The sequence below is a fragment of the Anticarsia gemmatalis genome, chromosome 22 (genome assembly GCF_050436995.1).
Source record: "Anticarsia gemmatalis isolate Benzon Research Colony breed Stoneville strain chromosome 22, ilAntGemm2 primary, whole genome shotgun sequence".
Lineage (NCBI taxonomy): Eukaryota > Metazoa > Arthropoda > Insecta > Lepidoptera > Erebidae > Anticarsia > Anticarsia gemmatalis.
Genome location: NC_134766.1, coordinates 8,681,457 through 8,702,116, shown reverse-complemented (window position 1 = coordinate 8,702,116; position 20,660 = coordinate 8,681,457). Strand labels below are relative to the sequence as shown.

The following is a 20,660-nucleotide window of genomic DNA, read 5'->3' as shown; positions in this document are numbered from 1 at the left end:
ACGTCCGTTCACCGCTTTGAACAGGTCAATACACTGTAGTAAGGTCCGAGAACCGTATAATAAAACAACTGCTGACGTAACACTCAAAGTAACAACACTGTACACTTTTCGATTGGGAGTTATAAAGTTATTACAAATCGTATATTTGGATATCCCAAGGTACAGCTTTAGCATCACATGAAGAGGGTATAACATCTTTTGGAAATCTTTCTTTAGTATATTGTTCAGTAGAAATTCTGTTGCGTATATTTTAGTTGTCGTTTTGAATGATTTTTTCATTGTTATTGTTGTATACTTAATTTCATCAACTAGTGAAACGTAATTTGCTTGCTTTTTGTCTTTACAAGGCTTTTCGTTAGTGTGTCTTATTATTCTTTAGTGCTTATATTCGGCTCATAAATTCGATATTTCTTTATTGGTCCTATGAAATGTGAGACGACTATAAATGCCTAAATTGAGATAGATGACCATTAATTAATGAGTCGAAACAGTTTTAAAGAATTATAATTGTATTTGTTCGTTGCTAAAGACAAATGCTATCTTGATATCACTATAGGAGAACTTGAAATGCCGAGTTGAAAGCCAAACACATGGATAAGATTATTAATATATTTATAATAAAATAAATTTAATAATATGAAAATTATAACAAATACATGGAAATGGAACAAATGATGAGAAAAAAAGGAACTTAAAAATGATATATTACATTCAATGACAATAAATCATGTAGATAATGAAATTTGGACTTAATGATTCACTGTCAAAAAATTGTTAATGTACATGTATTTCATCACGAATCTAATTAATCGATTTTGTTACGATATTGCTTTTGATCTTAATATTTTAACTATGACAATACGAAAAAAAACTTTGCTAATCCGAATGAGAATCTAACTTACATTTCATGGTTTCAGGTCGAGGCGTTAGGCAAAATTATATACTCGTAAGCAAGCTTAAAAAACATGTAATACAAATCAAGTACAATTTTGATTGATACTTATAAATATTTATATACACAAAATACCTGCAATTAATTTATAAGCAACTAAAGTCCTACAGTCCTTAGAAATAATTATCACTTGCTCTAACGGTGAAGGAAAACATCGTGAGGAAACCTTGCATGCCTAAAATTTGTTTAATACATTTATTGAGGGCATGCAAAGTCCCCAACCCGCACTTGGCCAGCGTGGTGGACTCAAGGCCTAACCCCTCCCCCTCGTTCGGGAGGAGACCCTTGCCCTGCAGTGGGACAGATATGGGTTATTAAAAAAAAAGCCCTACAAGAAAACAAACTGCAGTAGTACAATGATATAGTTAGTAAGTAGTTGCATCAGACGCAGCGGTAACGTAGCGTCCACATAGAACACTCCACACGCGCTCATCTTACTGAACGAGCCGGCGTTCAGCTGTAGCACAGACTTGCATACACGATGAAAATGATCTAAAATAATAAAAGCAGAGTAAATTTTAGGTTCACAATATATTGGCTCTTCTAGAGCGTGGCAGAAGACTCTCTACTACTATCGAATGTCGAATAAAAATGCAAACCAGTAGCTCGATTTTCAACGCAATATCGGGTCAGCGTCCCTAGCGGTCGTCGTGGTAACTATTTTTGTAGTACCTATATTTTAAATGTCAAACTTCCGATACTTGATAATTCCGATTATACAAAATTGAGTTACTGTAACGCGATTCTGTACAGTCGGCACGGTCGAGAATCGAAAGTTTGACATTTGGAATGTACTGCCAAAATTGTTCCTACGAGGCCCGTCAGGGGCGCTGATCAGGTTTTAATACAATTTTTTTCGATGACAGGCTGGTTGTCGGTAGTCGATAGTCGTAGAGAATCGAGCTACTGATATAGGATACATTATAATGTTCGATTATTATAGTATATTTGACTTTATTTTGTAGGACTGACGTTTTATACCCTATACTTACTTACGGTGCAAAGTTTGTAGCTTAAAAAATTTAAATAAAAATTGCACTCACCTTGACGATTTCTTCGTTTTGATTGTAATACACACAAACTATTAGCGTCTTCTACAGCTAAGTAAAACTTTTCACACTGCATACATATTAAGGCCACTAAATATACATCTTTCATCACCCAAGCAACAGCCGTTGCAATGACCATTAGACGAACTGAAGTGACCTGAAAATATTGACGTTAATATTTATTTTACAACAAATTCATACATTTGGACAACGATATTGACGAAAAAATAGACACAACGCAGTCGGAAAAATAGATTTTTAGAAAAAAATTTAGTAAAAATCTACATATTTATATGGTTACTAGCTGATCCGGCAAACCTTGTTTTGCCATAAAAATTAAATAAAAAATCATTGTCCAGCGGGCAAAATTGTGAATCTAAACCATTCTCAGGTCCCCTTGAACACACACAAAAAATTTCTTCAAAATCGGTCCAGTCGTATAAGAGAAGTTTAGTGACATACACACTTACAGAAGAATTATATATATAATAATGTCCTCCTAGCCGATATACGACTACGGCGGTCAGTTTCATTGAAACTGGCCATCTGTGCAGGACTTTGTTTATAGTGTCCAAGTGTGTGCACAATACACAAGTACACTCTCTATTCCATTACTCTCAAAGTCTGGTGGGACGGATAACCGACACGACCAGTGAAGGGTCAGGCGCAGGACCGACGGCTTTTCAAATATGCTCTCCGAGGCACGGAGGTCTTCGACCTCAACTTCCCAACTCCGGACAATCTCTAAGAAATTCTTAACAGAAAATCTCAGATAAGACTTTTTGGCCCGACCCAGGATTCGAACCCGAGACCTCTCGCACGGCAGCTGCATATACTACCGACCGCGCCACAGAGGCAGTTCAGTTTAATATATATGTATATAAAGATAATAGGCATATTTCACTAACTTAGGTGCGTGTGTAGCGTATAATATGGAGACAATGACCGTTTGGTGTTTGTTACGGTTACATTATTTTGGATATACACAGATTAATTATTTATATGTATGCCAAAGCTACCTGCTACGTTCGTACCAGGGGAATATAATACAGTAATATTATCATCATACTAACCTTATTCATACCTTCATGTTTAAACAATTCAAAATGTAATTGCAGATAGCACAAGGAACGGATAAAAGTGCCTGCCGCTAGTAGAAAAATCTGGAAACAAATAAAATCATGACAAACTGACTGACACGTCGTACATTTATTCATTTATAAAGGTACTAGTTAAAGTATATTAACAAATAGACCACACAAATACATCTATACTAATATTATAAAGCTGAAGAGTTTGTTTGTTTGTTTGAACGCGCTTATCTCGGGAACTACTGGTCCGATTTGAAATGAATGAAAATTCTTTCAGTATTAGATAGCCCATTTATCGAGGAAGGCTATAGGCTATATATCATCACGCTACGACCAATAGGAGCAGAGTACCAGTGAAAAATGTTACAAAAACGGGGAAAATTATGATTCTCTTATGTTACGCAAGCGAAGTTGTGCGGGTCAGCTAGTACATGTATAAAAAGTAAATTATCAATTATTCTCACCAGTATCCGAAAATTCTTTTTAAACAAATTATAAGCCGCCAAAATGTTCTGATATGTTTCAAGCATCTTGGTAAGAACATTGTCATTTTCATGAATATCGTATAAAATACTATTATTCCATTCAGTCAGATACTTCGTCAGTAAATTTATAACACAAATAGCATAAATCACATTAACATCGAACGCCGCGAAGAAATAAGCAACGAACATATCAGTAACTTGAAAATAATCATGGACTCCATAGAAAAAAATAAACAAACACAAATTTAGAACAATAGTCCCATAACAGGCGATACAGTTCCAAATAAAAACCTTTTTGACACTGTCTTTACTGAATTTAATCAAGTTATTGACGATCTGAAGGTGCAAAATCATCAAAATAGTATTATGCCCGTAGAAAATATTTTGAGAGACGCACAAACATAAGTTTAAAGAGTACACTAGGAATAATGTGAGTGCAATAATAGCGAACTTGGCTCCATACACAAAAGTAATGATTCTGGAGACAGTCCGATAGCCATACATGATGATCACAGATAAAACGAACAAAGAAACGACTGTATTATATACTTTTCTATTTGGTGTGATAAAATTATCGCGCACCGTGTATTTGCAGGATACGAATAATCTAACGACAATATGCATTGGAAATAACATTTTTTGAAAATCTTTCGTCAGTAAGTTGTCTAGTAAAAATTCCATATGATGGTTTTTTACTTTTGATTTGTCTTTTAAACGTGGTCTCACTTTAAACCTTTTTGTTTCGTAGCGTTTCATTGCGCCAACTCTTACTTCAGGCATTTTACGTTTAAATTCTCCAGTAGCGCAATTCTGTATAATCTGTACTGTTGAGTATCGAGAGTTTGACATTTAGAATGTACTGCCAAAAACATTTCTCGATGACAAGCCGGTTGTCGGTAGTACTCGGTAGTCGATAGTAGTAGAGAATCAAGCTACAATCGTATTATGAAAATAAATAATGTGTCTTGTTTACTATATAATATTATTTTCCTCTCGATAATTTGTTTTCGTAAGTTGGTAGCTTAACAAAATGTATACAAATGAGAAGCGGTGCTATAAACATAATCATTCTAATCAATTTAATTTATCATTAATTTCGGCGGCTAGATTATAAATTACTGTATTAAAATATAATACTGTTTTAGGCTTTTAACTAATTAATTAAATTAATTGGTAAATTTCCAATTAATTTCGACTTCTTGATACTATTCCAAATATTTTATCAACTTTTAAATATATTTTTTAATCTACTCCTTTCTTTATTAGTTTTACAAAATGAACTAAGTTTTTCAAAAACTATTTTTCCATGTTTAATCCTTAACTTACAGCAGACAAATATTGTAATAAATTCAATTTTGTATTAATATTGAAGTAGTGGAAATTAACTACAAATTAAATTAGACTGATGATATTGAAGATAGACAAGACGAATCATTACTTAACGATAGAAAAAAAATATTTCGATAGTTAATAATTCAACCCGTTACATTTCGTAGCTATTTTGATACAATTAATAAACCAATGGCCTTATTGTTCCTCCCTGAACATTCTAGCAATCACGTTAAGTACTAGTAATTAATTCTGATGGATCCAGTTTCTTAGACAGATGGTATTTTTTAGGTTTTTTTATAAGTATAACCTGGATAGGCTCGTTTAAACCACCGTGGAGCAGGCGCAAGGAAGATATTTTTAGCCATTAAGATCGTTAACCCCATGTTAATGCTGGGAACAGAACTGAGAACACACACACGCATAACATCGTACCTGTTAAACTCTAATCCTGCTAATGTATGTATGTGTTTGTTACTCTTTCACGCAAATACTACTGAACCGATTACGATGAAATTTGACATATAGATCGTTGAAGACCCAGAATAACACATAAGCTCCTTTTTATCTCAGAGTTCTTAAGGAATCGGGATTTACACGAGTCTCCGCGCGGACGAAGTCGCGGGCGGCCTCTAGCATAATTATAATATTTAATGTTTAATGTCTGGTGAAATACACCCGCGAGTCTCCATTTACAATGTTAGTCGTTTATAATAAGGGCGAGTCTATTGTCATATACTGGGATTGCTACCAAATTTTTGGACTACTATTAAGTATAATCTGATATGAATTTAATGAGAATAGTATTTTGCCTGACACTGGAATCAAACCCGAAAGCTCGTAATGCCGACTTGTTCAGCTAAAAGACAGCAGATAATAGATATACGAGTGCATAACTATGTTACCGACCGCGCCACAGAGACACACTTAATTTGAGAATATTATTTTTAACTTACATCATCTCACTAAGCAAAGGCCTCCCCCAAGGCTTCTTATTATAATCAATTCTGAGTTTTAGACGTTAAGCTCGTCTCTCCATCTTCATCAGCATTAAGAATTAACCGACCAAAATTAGAAACCACAATAGCACTTTGGCCTCAAGAAATAGCTTTCTTATTTACTTCAAGAACACGTGCTCATATCAATAATAAGTTCTATCACGTTTTATTCACTTTCTATAAACAAGTGTCCAGCAGCACGGGATCACGGTGTCAATAAGATGTTCCATTGAACAAATAACTGTGGTCACACATACAAACACATAAAGATTAATTCCGCAGCTCTACAACACAGTCGATGAAGGCTCGCGAACGAAGTCGGCCATTTCGGAGTGCAGCTCGTTTTAAATTTATTTTTTGTAAAAATGTTTTTGACTTTCTGTGATAATTTGTGAGTGCTGTGGAAGTGATTTTTGAGTTTTTTTTTGAGTTTCTTTTTTTAGTTAATTAATATGAATAAATATTATTTTTTGTTTGGGGAAGGCAGCAAGATTAATCAGATAATATGTGCTATACTCAGTAAGTATGAAAAAATATATATTATTGTTCTTTTCATTTATTTATCATATTCATATTTTTATCAATTATATTTCACGTTGTTCAAACTTACCTGAATAGATTCAGTTTTTTAAAATTATCATGACGTTAAAAGAAATTGTCCACAATTTATTTATGATATTTTAAATTATAAAGGGGCAGTTTTATGGCCTATGGATAGTGCTTTTGGGTAACCTATCAAGAAAAGAACAGCACGAGACAAGCTGTAATTAAATACTTCATCGCATGTTGTGATACCGCTCCTTAATTTACTTATTATTAAATTGATTGTTTAAGGTAACTAATAAAAAAATGTTGATTGTTTTGTAGTAAATATGCCCGTCTTCGTGTACGGAGCCAGTATCGGCTGGATGTCACCTATGACTCTGCTGTTGCAGTCAGATAATTCGCCTAGAGGAACACCGTTAACAGATTTTGAGGTCAGTATGAAATAATTCACTAAATTAAAAAATCATGATCTGTGGCGCGTTTAATTGAATAACGAAAATTTGACATTTAAAATTTATTGCCAAAATAGTTTTTACGACGTCCATTAGAGGCGCTGATCAGATTTTGATACATTTTTTTCGATAGCTTGATCAATACTCGATAGTAGTACAGAATGGATTAATTTTAGTAACTGATGACAGTAATCCGAAATAAGATTGTCGCACGTAAAAATAATTCAACTGCATTTTTTTCGTGAATTGCTATATTGGAACTTGTCATTACATCGACACTAGATGAAAATGATATTTTGAGAGATTTTGAATTGTTGAAATATGTCTGCTGTTATTTTTTTTACTTTTTTTGGTTAAGATTCAAATTAAAGTTTTAAAGGATGATAGAGGCTCTCGCAAGGAGACTTCTCTAAACATTTATTGGTAATAATTTTATCGGGATAAGTACATTAAGTACCTTTAAATATTTGTTCTTATTGGTATAATTTGAAGATATCTAAAACGCCAAAACTTTAATTATTTTCTTTGTATCATTATTTATTACTTGTCCCAAATGATTCAAAATAAATAAAAGACAGTCGTGCGCATTTTTCTTTTATGTTAGTAAAAAGTATAGAAAGCATTTAAATGGTAGATTAAAAACAATAGAGAATTTTCATATAAATTCGACGTAGTTGTGTATTAAGTCGACTGCTTTTGTGATTCGAGCGATAGTGTACCTACTGAGGTCGACTCCCGGGTCGCGCAAAGTTTTATTGGGCTTTTTTAATTAATGTAAGAATATCTCTCAATTATAGTCCAGAATTTGATAACGTGTACATGGCAATAGGTACTGTATACCCTTGCTATATAAGACTTATATTGCAAATAGTGAGACGCGGTACACTAGCGGTTTCAAAAGCGTGGGTGTATTATATATACCTACACCGTCGAATATAATAGTCGTGGTGTTATACATAAATTATTGATTGTAATTATTTTGTTTATCAGGTGTCGTGTATGGCAGCCGTTGCTTACATAGTCTGTATGCCAGCAGCGTTCGGCATGGGTGCCCTAACAGACACGATTGGAAGAAAAAATGCTATGTTTTTCTTATCAGCAACTGGTTTTGTAAGTAGATGATAGTAAGAAAATAGTAATCGATGAAAAATTAAGAGTTTAGTTGAATAATATCATGAAGAATAAATGCTATAGTCATTGAATTTATTGTAAAAAAAACTTATATTTAAATATTTTAGAAATAGTGGCATTGAAATATTACATATGATAGTAGCTCGACATTCTCTCGTTTTAACAAAGAATACTATGCTCCTTGTAGATCGCAGACTTATATTTAATAACCTTTAGTTTTCCCATAAATGGGTGTGATGTGGTCTACGTTTAACTGAAGATTTTTTTCGAATCCGACTAGTAAATTGTGATTTCAAGTAGATCAACTTTTCAATAGTAACAAAACAACATAGGAACAAATTTCTGAAATACCTAATTATAGAAGATTTTCACTTCACATGACGTTCATAAATGAATGATTAAGACGTTTTACACAAACAAATCAATAATTTTCCAATCTTGCAGGGTTGCTGGGCTATAAAGCTTTTATCAATGGATACATGGGCGTTCGTGCTAGCTCGAGCACTGGTCGGTGTGATCATGGCCGGGTCCTATGTCACTTGTCCACTCTACACTAAAGAGATCAGTGAAGACTCCGTCAGAGGAATGTTGGGATCCCTGGTGAGTAATTGTAAAAGACTTTTCGACTATTGGTGCTATTCATTAGGAAACTTAGAAATGGAACATGTCTTTATTTTGGAGTGATCAAAGTGATCCGTGTCATTGTCAAAGCCAATTACTTTCTTATGTCTCACATAGGCATAAATTGTTCCTTACTATTTCATAATGATATATTCCGCAAGGTGCTTATAGCCAATAGTGTTCATCAGTCGGTATACGATCTGTGGGTTAAACAACTGTTTGCGCAGTCATCCTATAGATGAGTGGCTGCAAAGTGGTATTAGAACTAATCGTCTCCGTGCTTCGGAGGGCACGTAAAAAGTTGTTCCAAGATGTTGTCAATTTAGATAACAATCGTTAAGCGATGTCAAAGGCCTTTCGGTCGGCTTGAACAACTTTGACACTAGGTTGACCACTAACTATACGATAGATAGATAATATTCCGTCGCAACTGCAACTACTTACATAATAAAGCTACTCTTATCAAATCTAGGTTACAAAATATCAACAAGCTGTTTATTACAGATCGTCCTATTTCAAACAACGGGTAACCTGTTCCTTTACATCATTGGCGACGTTCTACAATACCGGACTATACTGTGGGTCTGTCTCGCTATACCAGCGGTCCACATGGTGCTGTTCATGATGATGCCTGAATCTCCTTCCTATCTGGTCAAGACTGGTGATATTGATGTGAGTAAAAGAAAATATATATTGGCGACCATTTTTGTTAAGAATCCGTCGAATCAAATGAAAATATTTTTTTTGTTATGTTACCTTTTTCACCACTGATAGGAATCTGCAATCTATTTTTTTAAAACGTAAAATATTTTTGATGTTGGTATGATACTAGCTTTTGTAATAACTTAAGGAAGAAAGTCCTTTAAGTAGAGACTAAATAGATTAATCGACTTGGTATTACATGGATCTCACAACTTTTTACGGCAGAGAGGCAGAGCAGAGAGACTTGGGGGTTTTTAAATAATGTTTTTGATGGCTTCGACTTATAGTTTGCAATTACACAAAGCTGCTGTCTGTCTTCCGAATTAGTCTACTAGTAGGAGTTTCATGAGATTATACTAAAGGACCTCTCTCTTTTCCGTGTGGTACAAAATTTTCAGCAAGTGTCAACAATTATCTGCTTCGAAAAGTAAATTAGTGTAATAGTACTAGCAACCCATTCAATATGATTAAAGAGGCGTTTTTACCTCTAGGTTAAGATTATCAATAAAAAAATATATAACTATCCATACTAGTTTGACTAACAATACTTGGAAAGTATGTTATTATTTTTATCTACACTATGTACTATGTAGTTAAATACATTATTGTTTTGGCTAAATACTCGTATTTACTGTTATTTACGCGATCATTGAAACAATTCAATGTACTATCTGTTTTATCTATCAGAATTAATTAAAAACGATCCACATTCTACGAAACAATTCAAGCGATAATTTAAATACTGGTCTTTAAAAAACTTTCAATATTTGTTTTTCCTTGTATTTATTTACTATTGTCATGAGTCATAGACCTAGCGCGATTCTGTACAGTCAGTACTGTCGAGTATCGTGAGTTTGACATTTAGAATGTACTGCCAAAATTGTTGCTAGGATACCCGCCAGAGGCGCTGATCAGATTTTCATACAAAACTAGCTGACCTGAATATGAAAAATAGATGTTGGCCGATTCTCAGACCTACTCATAATGCTCACAAAATTTCATGAAAATCGGTAAAGCCGTTTCGGAGGAGTAGGTATGGCAACGAAAACTGTGACACGAGAATTTTATATATTAGATTTCTCGATGACAGACCGGTTGTCGGTAGTCGATAATAGTAGAAAATTAAGCTACTACGCCAGACATTTGACATGACATGTAGAGATGAAATTTAGAACTTTATTAAACACGGTCAAATAACGTGACTTTAAAATGCCGTTGTAATGTTAAGGGTCTACTTTTCTACTAACTGACACTCCACTTACATAAATTAATTTTAATGCTACATTAATTCGATGAATTGCTTTATATATTCGCTAATCGTGCTAAATTCCGTTGAATCTAGGATACAGTAACCGATCAAAGACACAACACTCGCAAATCGCATCAATATCAGTGTTATAAATACGAAAGTATGTATGCTTGAATAGTGCTTGTCTATGAAGTCTTCGTGACTCAGTAAAGTTAAAGACATAAAATAAACAAAGATCACTGGACAAAAATTAACCTCAAGCTGGCTTAAAAAGAAGGTGAAATAATATACACAAGCGAGCAGATAATACTTACTTAATAAATGCCCAACATAATTTTAGTCATAGACTTTAGAAAGAACAAATGCGTAGTTTTTGGAAAAAATAAAATACGTGATAATATCAATATTATTTTCCTGTAAGAGGTTCGCAATTCTTAACTTATTAAAGGTGACTGACATCATAGTAATCAAATAGATTTATTTGCTAAGATTCGTAGTCAAACAATTGAATTCTTTGATCACGTTAATGCGAAGATATGTTCCACTAATATTTGAAGACTTAATGATATACAAATACCGTTTTGCAAATGGCTCTTCATTAGTTTGTATTGTTAAGAATACAGTTACTATTATTTTGGAGAATTTGATTGACTTGAGGATGCTTTAAGACGATGTAAAATTTTTAACTTTGAGGCCTGTTATGTTAGTAACTAAAATTAAGTCTTGTTTGAATACAGTGCAGGAGACGGTAAATAAAACAAACTTGAAGAACTGGCGATGCTAGCATAGAAAGCATATAAGTCGATAGACTCCGCTTCTCTACATAATTTTCTACATTATTGTTTTTTAAGTAATCCTATATTCAACTATATAACCTGTCCTACACTCCTTTCTAGCCCATTTTATTAAATATTACGGATATTAAATTCTCGAAAGACCGAACTACTCAATTAAAAAGTTCAGAAATAAAAAACAAAAATTAATAAATAAATTATATATATTTGTTTTCAGGAAGCAGCCAGGTGTCTAGCATGGCTTAGATGTAGGGACGAAGATGACGCTGAAGTATTAACCGAACTGAACCTAATCAAGAAGGAACAAGCTAAAGATGCAGACAGCAATAAATTTGTATTCAAAGCTATTGGTAAGTTTTAAACTATAGAAATAGATATATGAAATACTTATTCAGGTGCTACTAATGTTTTAACAGTATTCAACATAACAATGATGTTAGGAGTAGTGAAAATAAAAAATTATTGAAGAAGCTACAGTTATATTATTATGCGGTTTCTCGATGGTTATACCAAACAAAATACAAATTCACTGCCAAACTCTCACTATCAAAAGCGTCGCTCCTAAAGAACTATATAATTGATCGAGTAAGCTTGATTAACAAAACTATTAATTTCAGGACTAAGCTTTTTCGAAAAGCGGCAATTATTAACAAATAAGTCTGTACTATCTATCTATATAAATAAAAAATAATCGCCGCACGTGAATTTGTATCTACGCCCATAATTCTTGAACGACTCAACTAAAAATAATCCTTTTTTAATATGTTTCTTACTGCTGGGACAAGATTTGTATGGGATCGATTGGATCAAAATTCCTATGGGAATTAAATCAAAGTGATGAAATCGTACTATACCTGGACGAAGTCGCGCTAGTGCAATAGTTTTTAATAGAAATGCTGCGTGGAGCACGTGTATAAGCCATTATTATATGCAGTTTAATTGTATCTGATTCATTCATCGATACAGATTTTTTCGTCGTCGTCGTTTATCAAATCAATCAAGCTCATTAACGTTCAATTGTTTCGCATCTCATGTGACGGAGACGTATATTCCCGTTTATTTAGTCCATATTTTGATATAATTGCATGCCAATGCTTTTCAGTACTTTTATAGTTATAAACTTGTTCAGTTTGTTTATGGAATTACATATTTTTCTTTGTCGCTTTAATACATGATTTGTAGGTTTTGTTATATTAAACTATACTATATAGTTTAGTTGCTAATTGTGTTTCATTTGTTTTGGTAAATTGATTTTCGACAATGATTCATTTAATATACGTAATAAGTAATTTTTACTTATATTGTTGATGCTCACTAATAAAGTATTTGATACTTTTGCAATCGAATTCGTTACCATTCTCAATAATAAGTGTCTCCTACCTACCTATTTAACCAGAAACACTATCTAATAGTATTTATTTTTAATTTCCAGTAACAGACAAGATTCTATTCCGAGCCTTCAAGATAGCTCTCGTAGTGGCTCTTGCAAGGGAGTTCTGTGGGGCCATCACAGTTCTGAACTTCGCTGGAGAGATATTCTTCAATGCGTCTGAAGGCTCAGGGCTGGTGCTGACTGCGAACCAGCAGTCTATGATGTTAGGAGCAGTGCAGGTTTATGGATCTATTACTGCAATTTGTTTAGTGGAGAGAGCTGGGAGGAAGGTGAGTGAGAAAGTTGAACAAAAAATTTGGTATTAAGACTAAAGGTTGATTTATTTTGATTTGCTAAAAGAGAGTAAGAGTTGGATTTAACTTGTGCCATTTGGCGATGTGTGACATTAATTAATTAACTTTAATAACTTTCTTGTTACACTGATTATGTTATTGAATTAACGCAATCACGCCTTAAATCATGTCTCTGTTTCTGAACACGCAACAAAACCTGGCATGCCTAAGAGTTTTTAACACATATTTTGAGGATATGCAAAGTTTCCAATCCGCACTTAGTCACTGCTGGTAGACTTGACGCCTACCTCCTTCCTTACTAAGGGAGGAGACCAATGCCCCACAGTGAAGTTTACTTAATAACACGATCCAATCTCCCTTTACAGATTTTATTCATCCTAACAGCAATAGTATCGGGACTGAGTATGTGCGCGCTCGCGTCGTGGTTCGTGGCTCGAGGATACGACCTTCATGCAGTAGACTGGCTGCCGATAGCAACACTTTGTCTGTGCATCTTCTGTGATTCTTTCGGGCTTCAGCCCATTTCTGTTATCATTGTGGGAGAAATATTTTCTTATAAGGTGAGTTTATTATGATTGAGTTAGTTTTGTAGAGTTCGCGGTTCACAGAGCTTTATCCTCGATGTTGATAAAATTGTAGAGGTACTTTCTAAGAACTTAAGTTAATCCTGAGACGAGATCAGATGAGATCCAATAACGATTAATTTGTCGGTACGAATGTACCAACAAAGAGTGGTGTAATTTATATTTGCACTCAATGACACAACTCAGACTTTACGGCCCAAAAACCGAAATATTAAGTCAAAACAAAAAACGTTAGCCAATACTGGCTCTCATACATCTTAATAGATTCAAAGCTAATCTCTCTTTACATTAGTATTAACAAAATACTAATGTAAAGAGAGCTTTAACAAAATATTTTTATTTCATTTCAGTACCGAGGCACAGTAATGGCAGCATCAAACGCACTCGGATCTTTCTCCGCTTTCCTGCAAATGCTATGCTACAAACCAATAGTCAACAAAATAGGCTTCCACGTTGCCTTCTACTGTTTCGGTGCAGTATGTTTACTTACTGCTGTTTATGCTATCCTGGTACTCCCAGAAACGAAGTTAAGAGGTTTAGAAGAAATTTATGAAGATTTGAAGACGAAAAAAGAGAAAAAGCTTGAAGCAGAAAATGATGTTGAAAGAAATAGATAAATTGATACTAAAAATATATTTGATACTGAATTATTGATTTGTTTACTTTATAGCTTTTAAGTAAGAATAGGAAAAGAATATAATATTATTTGTAACATTATCTGAAAATGGGCAATGGTATTGAAATATTAGGTTTAAAATGAGCCAAAATAAGTATACGAGAATCTTTGAAGTGTGTGGGTTTTCGCTAAATTAATAGATATTGTAAATAAATAAAATAATATAAATGATTTATTAGATATGTGACGTCTTGCTCTGGCGATGTCGCGCGTGGTTGGGGTGATACACCTAACAATATTTTGTTCCTTACCAATTTTCGAGCATTTTTACACAAAAAGCTTTACTGTCCTCATTCCAGCAGAAAAATGCGACATAAATAAATGAGGTAGGGTCATGTACCGTTCAAATCTACTGCTAAAAAATTAAATTAAAAACCAAAGTATTTGAAATCTTGATTTAATTAACATCTGACAAAGCAAACTGTAGTAATACAATGATGTAGTTCATGATAAGTCCTACAAGTTTCAAAGGTAGTGAAGCGTCGACATCAACCACTCCGCATGCGACCATTTTACTGAAGTTTTCCTTCTTTGAGAGTAGTATCTTCTTGCATAGTTCTTTTTGATCGTCTGAAAATTAAAAAAAAAAAAATTATCGGTTCATGTTTTTGTGATCACGTTTTTGCGATTATTCGCTCATTGGGGAAATTAAATTTTAATAATAATTAATCTTGGTACTTTAAACGAGTTCTGTAGTGTCAAACATATTATTTTCAGACGTATACATTTTTGTGGCTTCATTATGATAAAGATAAGAAAATATTTTTCTCAGATATTATTATGACGATGATCTAAATGTTATAAAAATAAATGTTTTGATCATGAATTAATAAATAGTCATAATTGCAAAGCTTACGTGAACAATTGTTTTTGACCAATAGTTGAATACAAGCTGTTTCGGCGTCTTCGAGAGCTACGTAGAATCTTTCACAATTTATGCACACTGAAAATACTGTAAATGCGTCCTTGTATGTCCAGAATATAGCCGAAATTACCGATGCTAGGAAATTCAACTGCAAATTAGAGACAGAAAGAAAAAGGTTAAGATTCATGTAAAATGCTATATAAAGATTCTCATATACAAATAATTATTATTATACAACAGGCCAAATAATTACAAAAAAAACTTCTATCTAGCTTTTATAAGTGAAATTTGTTTCAGATAATAGAGGATTCTTTGACTTTCTAGTTGCTGCATTGAGCATAATAATTGTATAATTACCGGTAAAGATATAATTTGATAATACTCACATTACTATAGTTCAAAAAATAATCCCCACCCTCTTGCATAATTTCAACATGCGTCTGAACGTAGCACAGTGCGCGGCAAAACGTGTTGGAGACGTGAAAAAATATCTGGAAAATTAAACAATACGTATGTACTTCTTGTACAACATAAATAGCATAAATATATTGAATATCATAAGTGTCAGCATTTGAACTAAATGAATAAATTTGATGTTGAATATATTATATTATTAACTTGCAAACTGTAATAGCAGCAATGGGTCCTTGTAAAAACTCCACAATATTAAAATACGAGCAATGACAGGACGTACTTTTCAGTCTGCTGGTAGCTCAAATGTGTTATTATTGGGCTACCCAAATTAGATTAATTTCCAGTCCTCATTCATTCATTTCTTTACCCTTATGCCACGGCAAATATGGAAGGAATGTTTTCAATCAGCCATCTACTCTCTCTTAACCCCATTAATTACGAGTCTTTATTAGCGTCATTAATGAACTTAATATAATAAATATTTTAAAAATACTTACTAATACTTCAAATAACTTCTTACATTTATTGTAAGCAGCTAAAATATTATTATAGTTGTCCAACATTTTAATACCACCATTTTCCTGACCTACATTCTTGAGAATATTGTCGCTCCACTTATTTACATATTCAGTCAGCAACCTCATAACACGAATAGCGTATGTGACATTCAGATCAATAGTAATCAACCAAAAATGAACATACAGCTCAACAAAACCGAAATTATCGTAAGCAATGTGATAGGAGATGAACAATATCAAATTACTCAAGAAAATAATAATAATGTATATCCAATTATAAATAGTGAACTTTTTAGTATAGTTTTCATTGATTTCGAGACTATTATGAGTCAACTGAATTTGCAACAGAAGTAAGACATTAATTTCACTATAGACTAAGTTCAAGATGTATATCAAGAATAAGCCACCGATATAGAAAAAGGAATAAACGTATGTCACCATGATTATGAAGTTTAAGTGAGCATTGTTCTTGATAGTACCGAAGCTGAAATACGCCATATGGTAACTAAAACTAGCTAAGATAGACATCAAAAAGAGAAATATAAAGACGTTATATCTCTTTGAATTTTTCGTTATAAAATTGTCGTTGATAGTATATTTTGATGAAAAGAATAAATTGAGTATAAACGTGAAAGGGTAGAACATTTTTTGTATGTCTTTATCTATTTTGTAGTTTAGTAAAGTTTCTTCTAGTTTGTTAATATTGATCTTTGGTTTATTTTTTATTCGTCTTTTTATGATTTTCATTGGTCTTGCTAAGAGAGATTTTGTACCGGCCGGTCCTTGAACTTCTATCGTTGTCATAGTTAAAACGGATTCACTAGAAGTCGTAATACAGAATGTTATAGCACCAAATTGTTCAATACTCTTGAGCAACAGTCGAATATCGCAATTTAATATTGCCACTAAAATAACATAAGAATCAACTAATGTAATTAAGGGCTGGTTAATAAATTGAACGGATATTATTTACTATTTACTTACCATAGTTTTGTGTAAGCAATAATATAAATTAAGACGTGATGATTAAGTGTGTAAGAAAGCGTGTTACTAAGCGTAGAGTTTTACCAATTAACTATATTGTTTCAAGAAATTTCTTAAAATATTTCTCATTATGCCCATTCAATAGCAATATATCCTGCGGTGCGTGCAAATGAATCTAAAGATAATGTGCTATGATTCTTATTATAGTATTATTATTTGTTAATTGCAGATCAAAGTCTAAATTTTAAACCAATTGTGTCAATTACTACGAAAATCCTACCTTACGTTCTAAAAATCCCGAAATTGGCGGCAAAGACCAAAGGTAATGGCTCAAATTTTAAATTAGAAATACTTTACGCGATCGAAAAAATGTATGTATTTTTAATCTAAAATATTGTAGCATTCCAGGTGTATAGCAATGCGGAGAAGTACTTCGCACAGTGCAGTCTCTCACCCCATTTTTTGTCATTTTATATTATAAAATTGAATAATTTAAACTTGTCCATATCTGTTGTAAATTTATTTGAATCAATAAATTAGCAAAAAAGAATCTTAAAGATAGTACACAGTTGGAATTTTCTTTTATTATCATAGTACCACCGGACACATTTTCAAATATACAAAATCACTTCTTATGTACTTCGAAACTAAAAATCTTATTGTTCCTTAACTCATGCATGTGTAATAATTCCCGGTGAATCACCAAACATGTTGCTGTAGAGCAAATTGCAGTAGAACAATGATATAATTGACGATAACTCCTAACAAACTGATTGGTAAACCAGCATCGATGTCGAACAAGCCACAAGCATTCATCTTACTGAAGGACTCTCTTCTGTATCGTATTACTTTCTTACATAACGCCTTTTTGCCTTCTGCAAAGAAAAACATTATATTATTCTCTTACGGTGTTTTAGCTTCAGTAATTATTCATTTCAATATTAGAAATAATTATCACATGCTACGGTGAAGGAAATCATCGTGAGGAAACATAATATTATAATGCAACGGGTCTTATACGCGATTGAAAATTTAAAGGTTAGGATACCTTATTTGCTGCCCGACGTTTCGATCGCATTACAACGTTAATCGTGAGGAAACCTTGCATGCCTAAAAATTTGTTTAATACATTTATTGAGGGCATGCAAAGCCCCCAACCTGCACTTGGCCAGCGTGGTGGACTCAAGGTCTAACCTCTCCTTCATTACGGGAGGAGACCCTTGCCCAGCAGTGGGACATTAATGGGTTAAATTTAATTATTATTATGTTAATTATTCATTTACTATAGTAAAGATGTAGGTAATATTTTGTCTAAAAACATGAAATCCATCCATCAGAATCAAAGGTACATCGTCTTGGAGAAGAAAAAGCAAAGCACAGATGGATTTGGAAATAAAGCTCGGTAGCCATTAATCTGTGTTTGGAAACATAAAGAGCTAAAATAATGAAAAAGTCTGTGTGACTTATAATGGTCTTCCTAACATAAAAAGCTCGGTAAGTATGCTATTAATACCAAGAAAGAACTGACTTGCATATATTATCGCTGCCTCATTTAAATATAATGGCTATCCGATTTACCTGAACAATTAACATCCATTATTAGTTCTAAACAAGAATTTTCAGCATCTTCGAACGCAGCGTAGAGTTTCTCGCAAGACATGCAGAATAATATTTCAGATAAAGTATCCTTTGACATCCAAAATAGCGTCGTGAACATAAAAGATATGAAAGTTATCTGTAAAGAATAAAAAAACGTTTTTATAAGTATGTAAGATTTTATAAACTACTAGCTATTATCATAAGTACGATCTGGATTGATGAAATCAAATTTAAAAATAAATATCTGTAGTTTCCGAATAGCTACCTTTACACACACACTCTATCGCACGTTCTTAGGAGCGTGCAGAATTACGCGCGGCAAAGTCAGCCCGCTCTTTGCTCGCGATTTTCTTCGCGGGCTTGACGGATGAGCGCGGCGCGTGATCTTTCCTTTCCCCTTACACGCGCGGTCTTTAATGCGCGATAGAGTGTGTGTGTAAAAGTGGCTAATAACAATATTTATACTCACGCTAAAACTAAAATTACTGAAGTAATCTGGCTCATGTTCCATTATTTCTATTTGTACTTGAACATAGCAGACAGCCCGACCAAACGTATCGACTGTATGAAAGAACATCTGCAAAAGATACAAAAATATTACCAATATATACCGAGTTAGGTTTTTCTTAAAGTAAAGTTATACATATCGCTCCTTCAATGCAAAAGGGCCACAACTCAAAAAAAAATGAAAATCGTTTTATTGCAAAAATGACACCTGAACCGACTATATTTTATAGTAAAAAAAAAACCCCCATCATTTTTGCTTATATTATGGCTGCACTGACTTACTGCCCTTTTTGCATTAGCTCACTTTGACAGGTAATGTCAGTGCAAAACAGCCACTTTGTGAGTTGCGCCCGGAGATTCATCGCAAATGCTCGTCAGTTGCGTGAAAAAGTGCCACAATCCAAAATACGTCTGTGTTGGGTGCAAAAATTTCAAGTAAATGTGATTATATTTTACAATACAAAACTGCCATATTTTGGGAAACGTCCTTTTTGCATTCTAACTATAGTATTTGTTACCATATTTTGGAATACAAAAGTGCCATATTTCTGAAAATGACCGTTTTGCATTCAAACACTAGTATTTGTTATTATATTTTGTAATATAACAGTAGCATATTTTGAAACACGTCCCTTTTGCATTAAATTATTGTGGAATAAATAATTATTTTTAGCATGCTCGAATGGGAAAGCCATAAATATGGCCGTTTGGCATGATAATAATTTTAGTTTTCGTTAAAATTTTCGAAGTAAAATTTAACATTTTGATGCAGGGAAAGGCAAGGGGGGACCCTTCCCTTTCAAATCGCCCTTTTAGCGGCAAGATCCGACTAGTCCTTTTCAAATGCGTCTAAGTCATCCCGCCATCTCCATTTAAGTCTCCCGCGTCTGCTATGACCATCCTCTGGCATCCAGTTGGTAGATATGCGGGCCCACCTTTCCGGATGCATGCGGATAATGTGGCCGGCCCAGTTCCATTTCAACCTGGCGGTCTTCTTCCCTAAATCGGCTATGCGAGTTTGGGAGCACGGTATAGAATTTTGGACGTGATCTGTTCTTCTTACATCTGATATACTACGCTCCATCGCTCTCTGGCAAACCTTCGGTTTCTACTTTTGGTTTTCCGTAAGGAACCATGTTTGGGCACCGTAGGTTAGGACGGGCAGTATAAACATTTCGACGAGCTTCCGGTTTAGTGACAGTGGAAGGTTACCTTTCATTAGCTCTTTCATGGACCAGGAGCTCTTCCAGGTACTTGTGACACGTTTGTCCAACTCTTTGTCCCGTCGGTTGTTAAAAGAGGTTATCTGGCTCAAGTAAGTGTACTCGTCGACATAGTGTATGACGTGCCCGCCTACCTCGACCCTACGTTTTGTGTTGTTGGGTTTTTGTACGGTTCTTACTTAGTCCAATCTGAAGGCTTGCCGTA

General features: G+C 33.8%; 2 protein-coding genes across 2 annotated transcripts; one reads left to right on the top strand and one right to left on the bottom strand.

The window, feature by feature from the left end:
* Nucleotides 1–1,280: 1,280 nt before the first annotated feature.
* On the bottom strand, nucleotides 1,281–3,091 carry LOC142982815 (uncharacterized). The gene is made up of 3 exons (XM_076129499.1): nucleotides 3,086–3,091; nucleotides 1,996–2,158; nucleotides 1,281–1,444 (listed from the first exon to the last, which is right to left on the bottom strand). The coding sequence occupies exons 1-3, from the start codon at nucleotides 3,089–3,091 to the stop codon at nucleotides 1,281–1,283; spliced, it is 333 nt and encodes a 110-aa protein (XP_075985614.1).
* Nucleotides 3,092–6,178: 3,087 nt separating this feature from the next.
* Nucleotides 6,179–14,319, top strand: LOC142982502 (facilitated trehalose transporter Tret1-like). The gene is made up of 9 exons (XM_076128979.1): nucleotides 6,179–6,423; nucleotides 6,772–6,881; nucleotides 7,893–8,012; nucleotides 8,478–8,633; nucleotides 9,159–9,326; nucleotides 11,617–11,749; nucleotides 12,832–13,061; nucleotides 13,451–13,645; nucleotides 14,020–14,319. Exons 1-9 carry the CDS (start codon nucleotides 6,357–6,359, stop codon nucleotides 14,284–14,286), a joined length of 1,446 nt encoding a protein of 481 aa, XP_075985094.1. The 5' UTR covers nucleotides 6,179–6,356; the 3' UTR covers nucleotides 14,287–14,319.
* The last annotated feature ends 6,341 nt before the right edge of the window (nucleotides 14,320–20,660 follow it).

Coding starts and splice junctions, on each gene's coding strand:
- LOC142982815 (XM_076129499.1), bottom strand. Junction 1,445..1,995: donor AAAACGAAGAAATCGTCAAG/GTGAGTGCAATT, acceptor TTATTATTTTAG/ATCATTTTCATCGTGTATGC.
- LOC142982502 (XM_076128979.1), top strand. CDS start 6,357: ATGAATAAATATTATTTTTTGTTTGGGGAAGGCAGCAAGATTAATCAG. Junction 8,634..9,158: donor GAGGAATGTTGGGATCCCTG/GTGAGTAATTGT, acceptor TGTTTATTACAG/ATCGTCCTATTTCAAACAAC. Junction 13,646..14,019: donor GAGAAATATTTTCTTATAAG/GTGAGTTTATTA, acceptor ATTTCATTTCAG/TACCGAGGCACAGTAATGGC.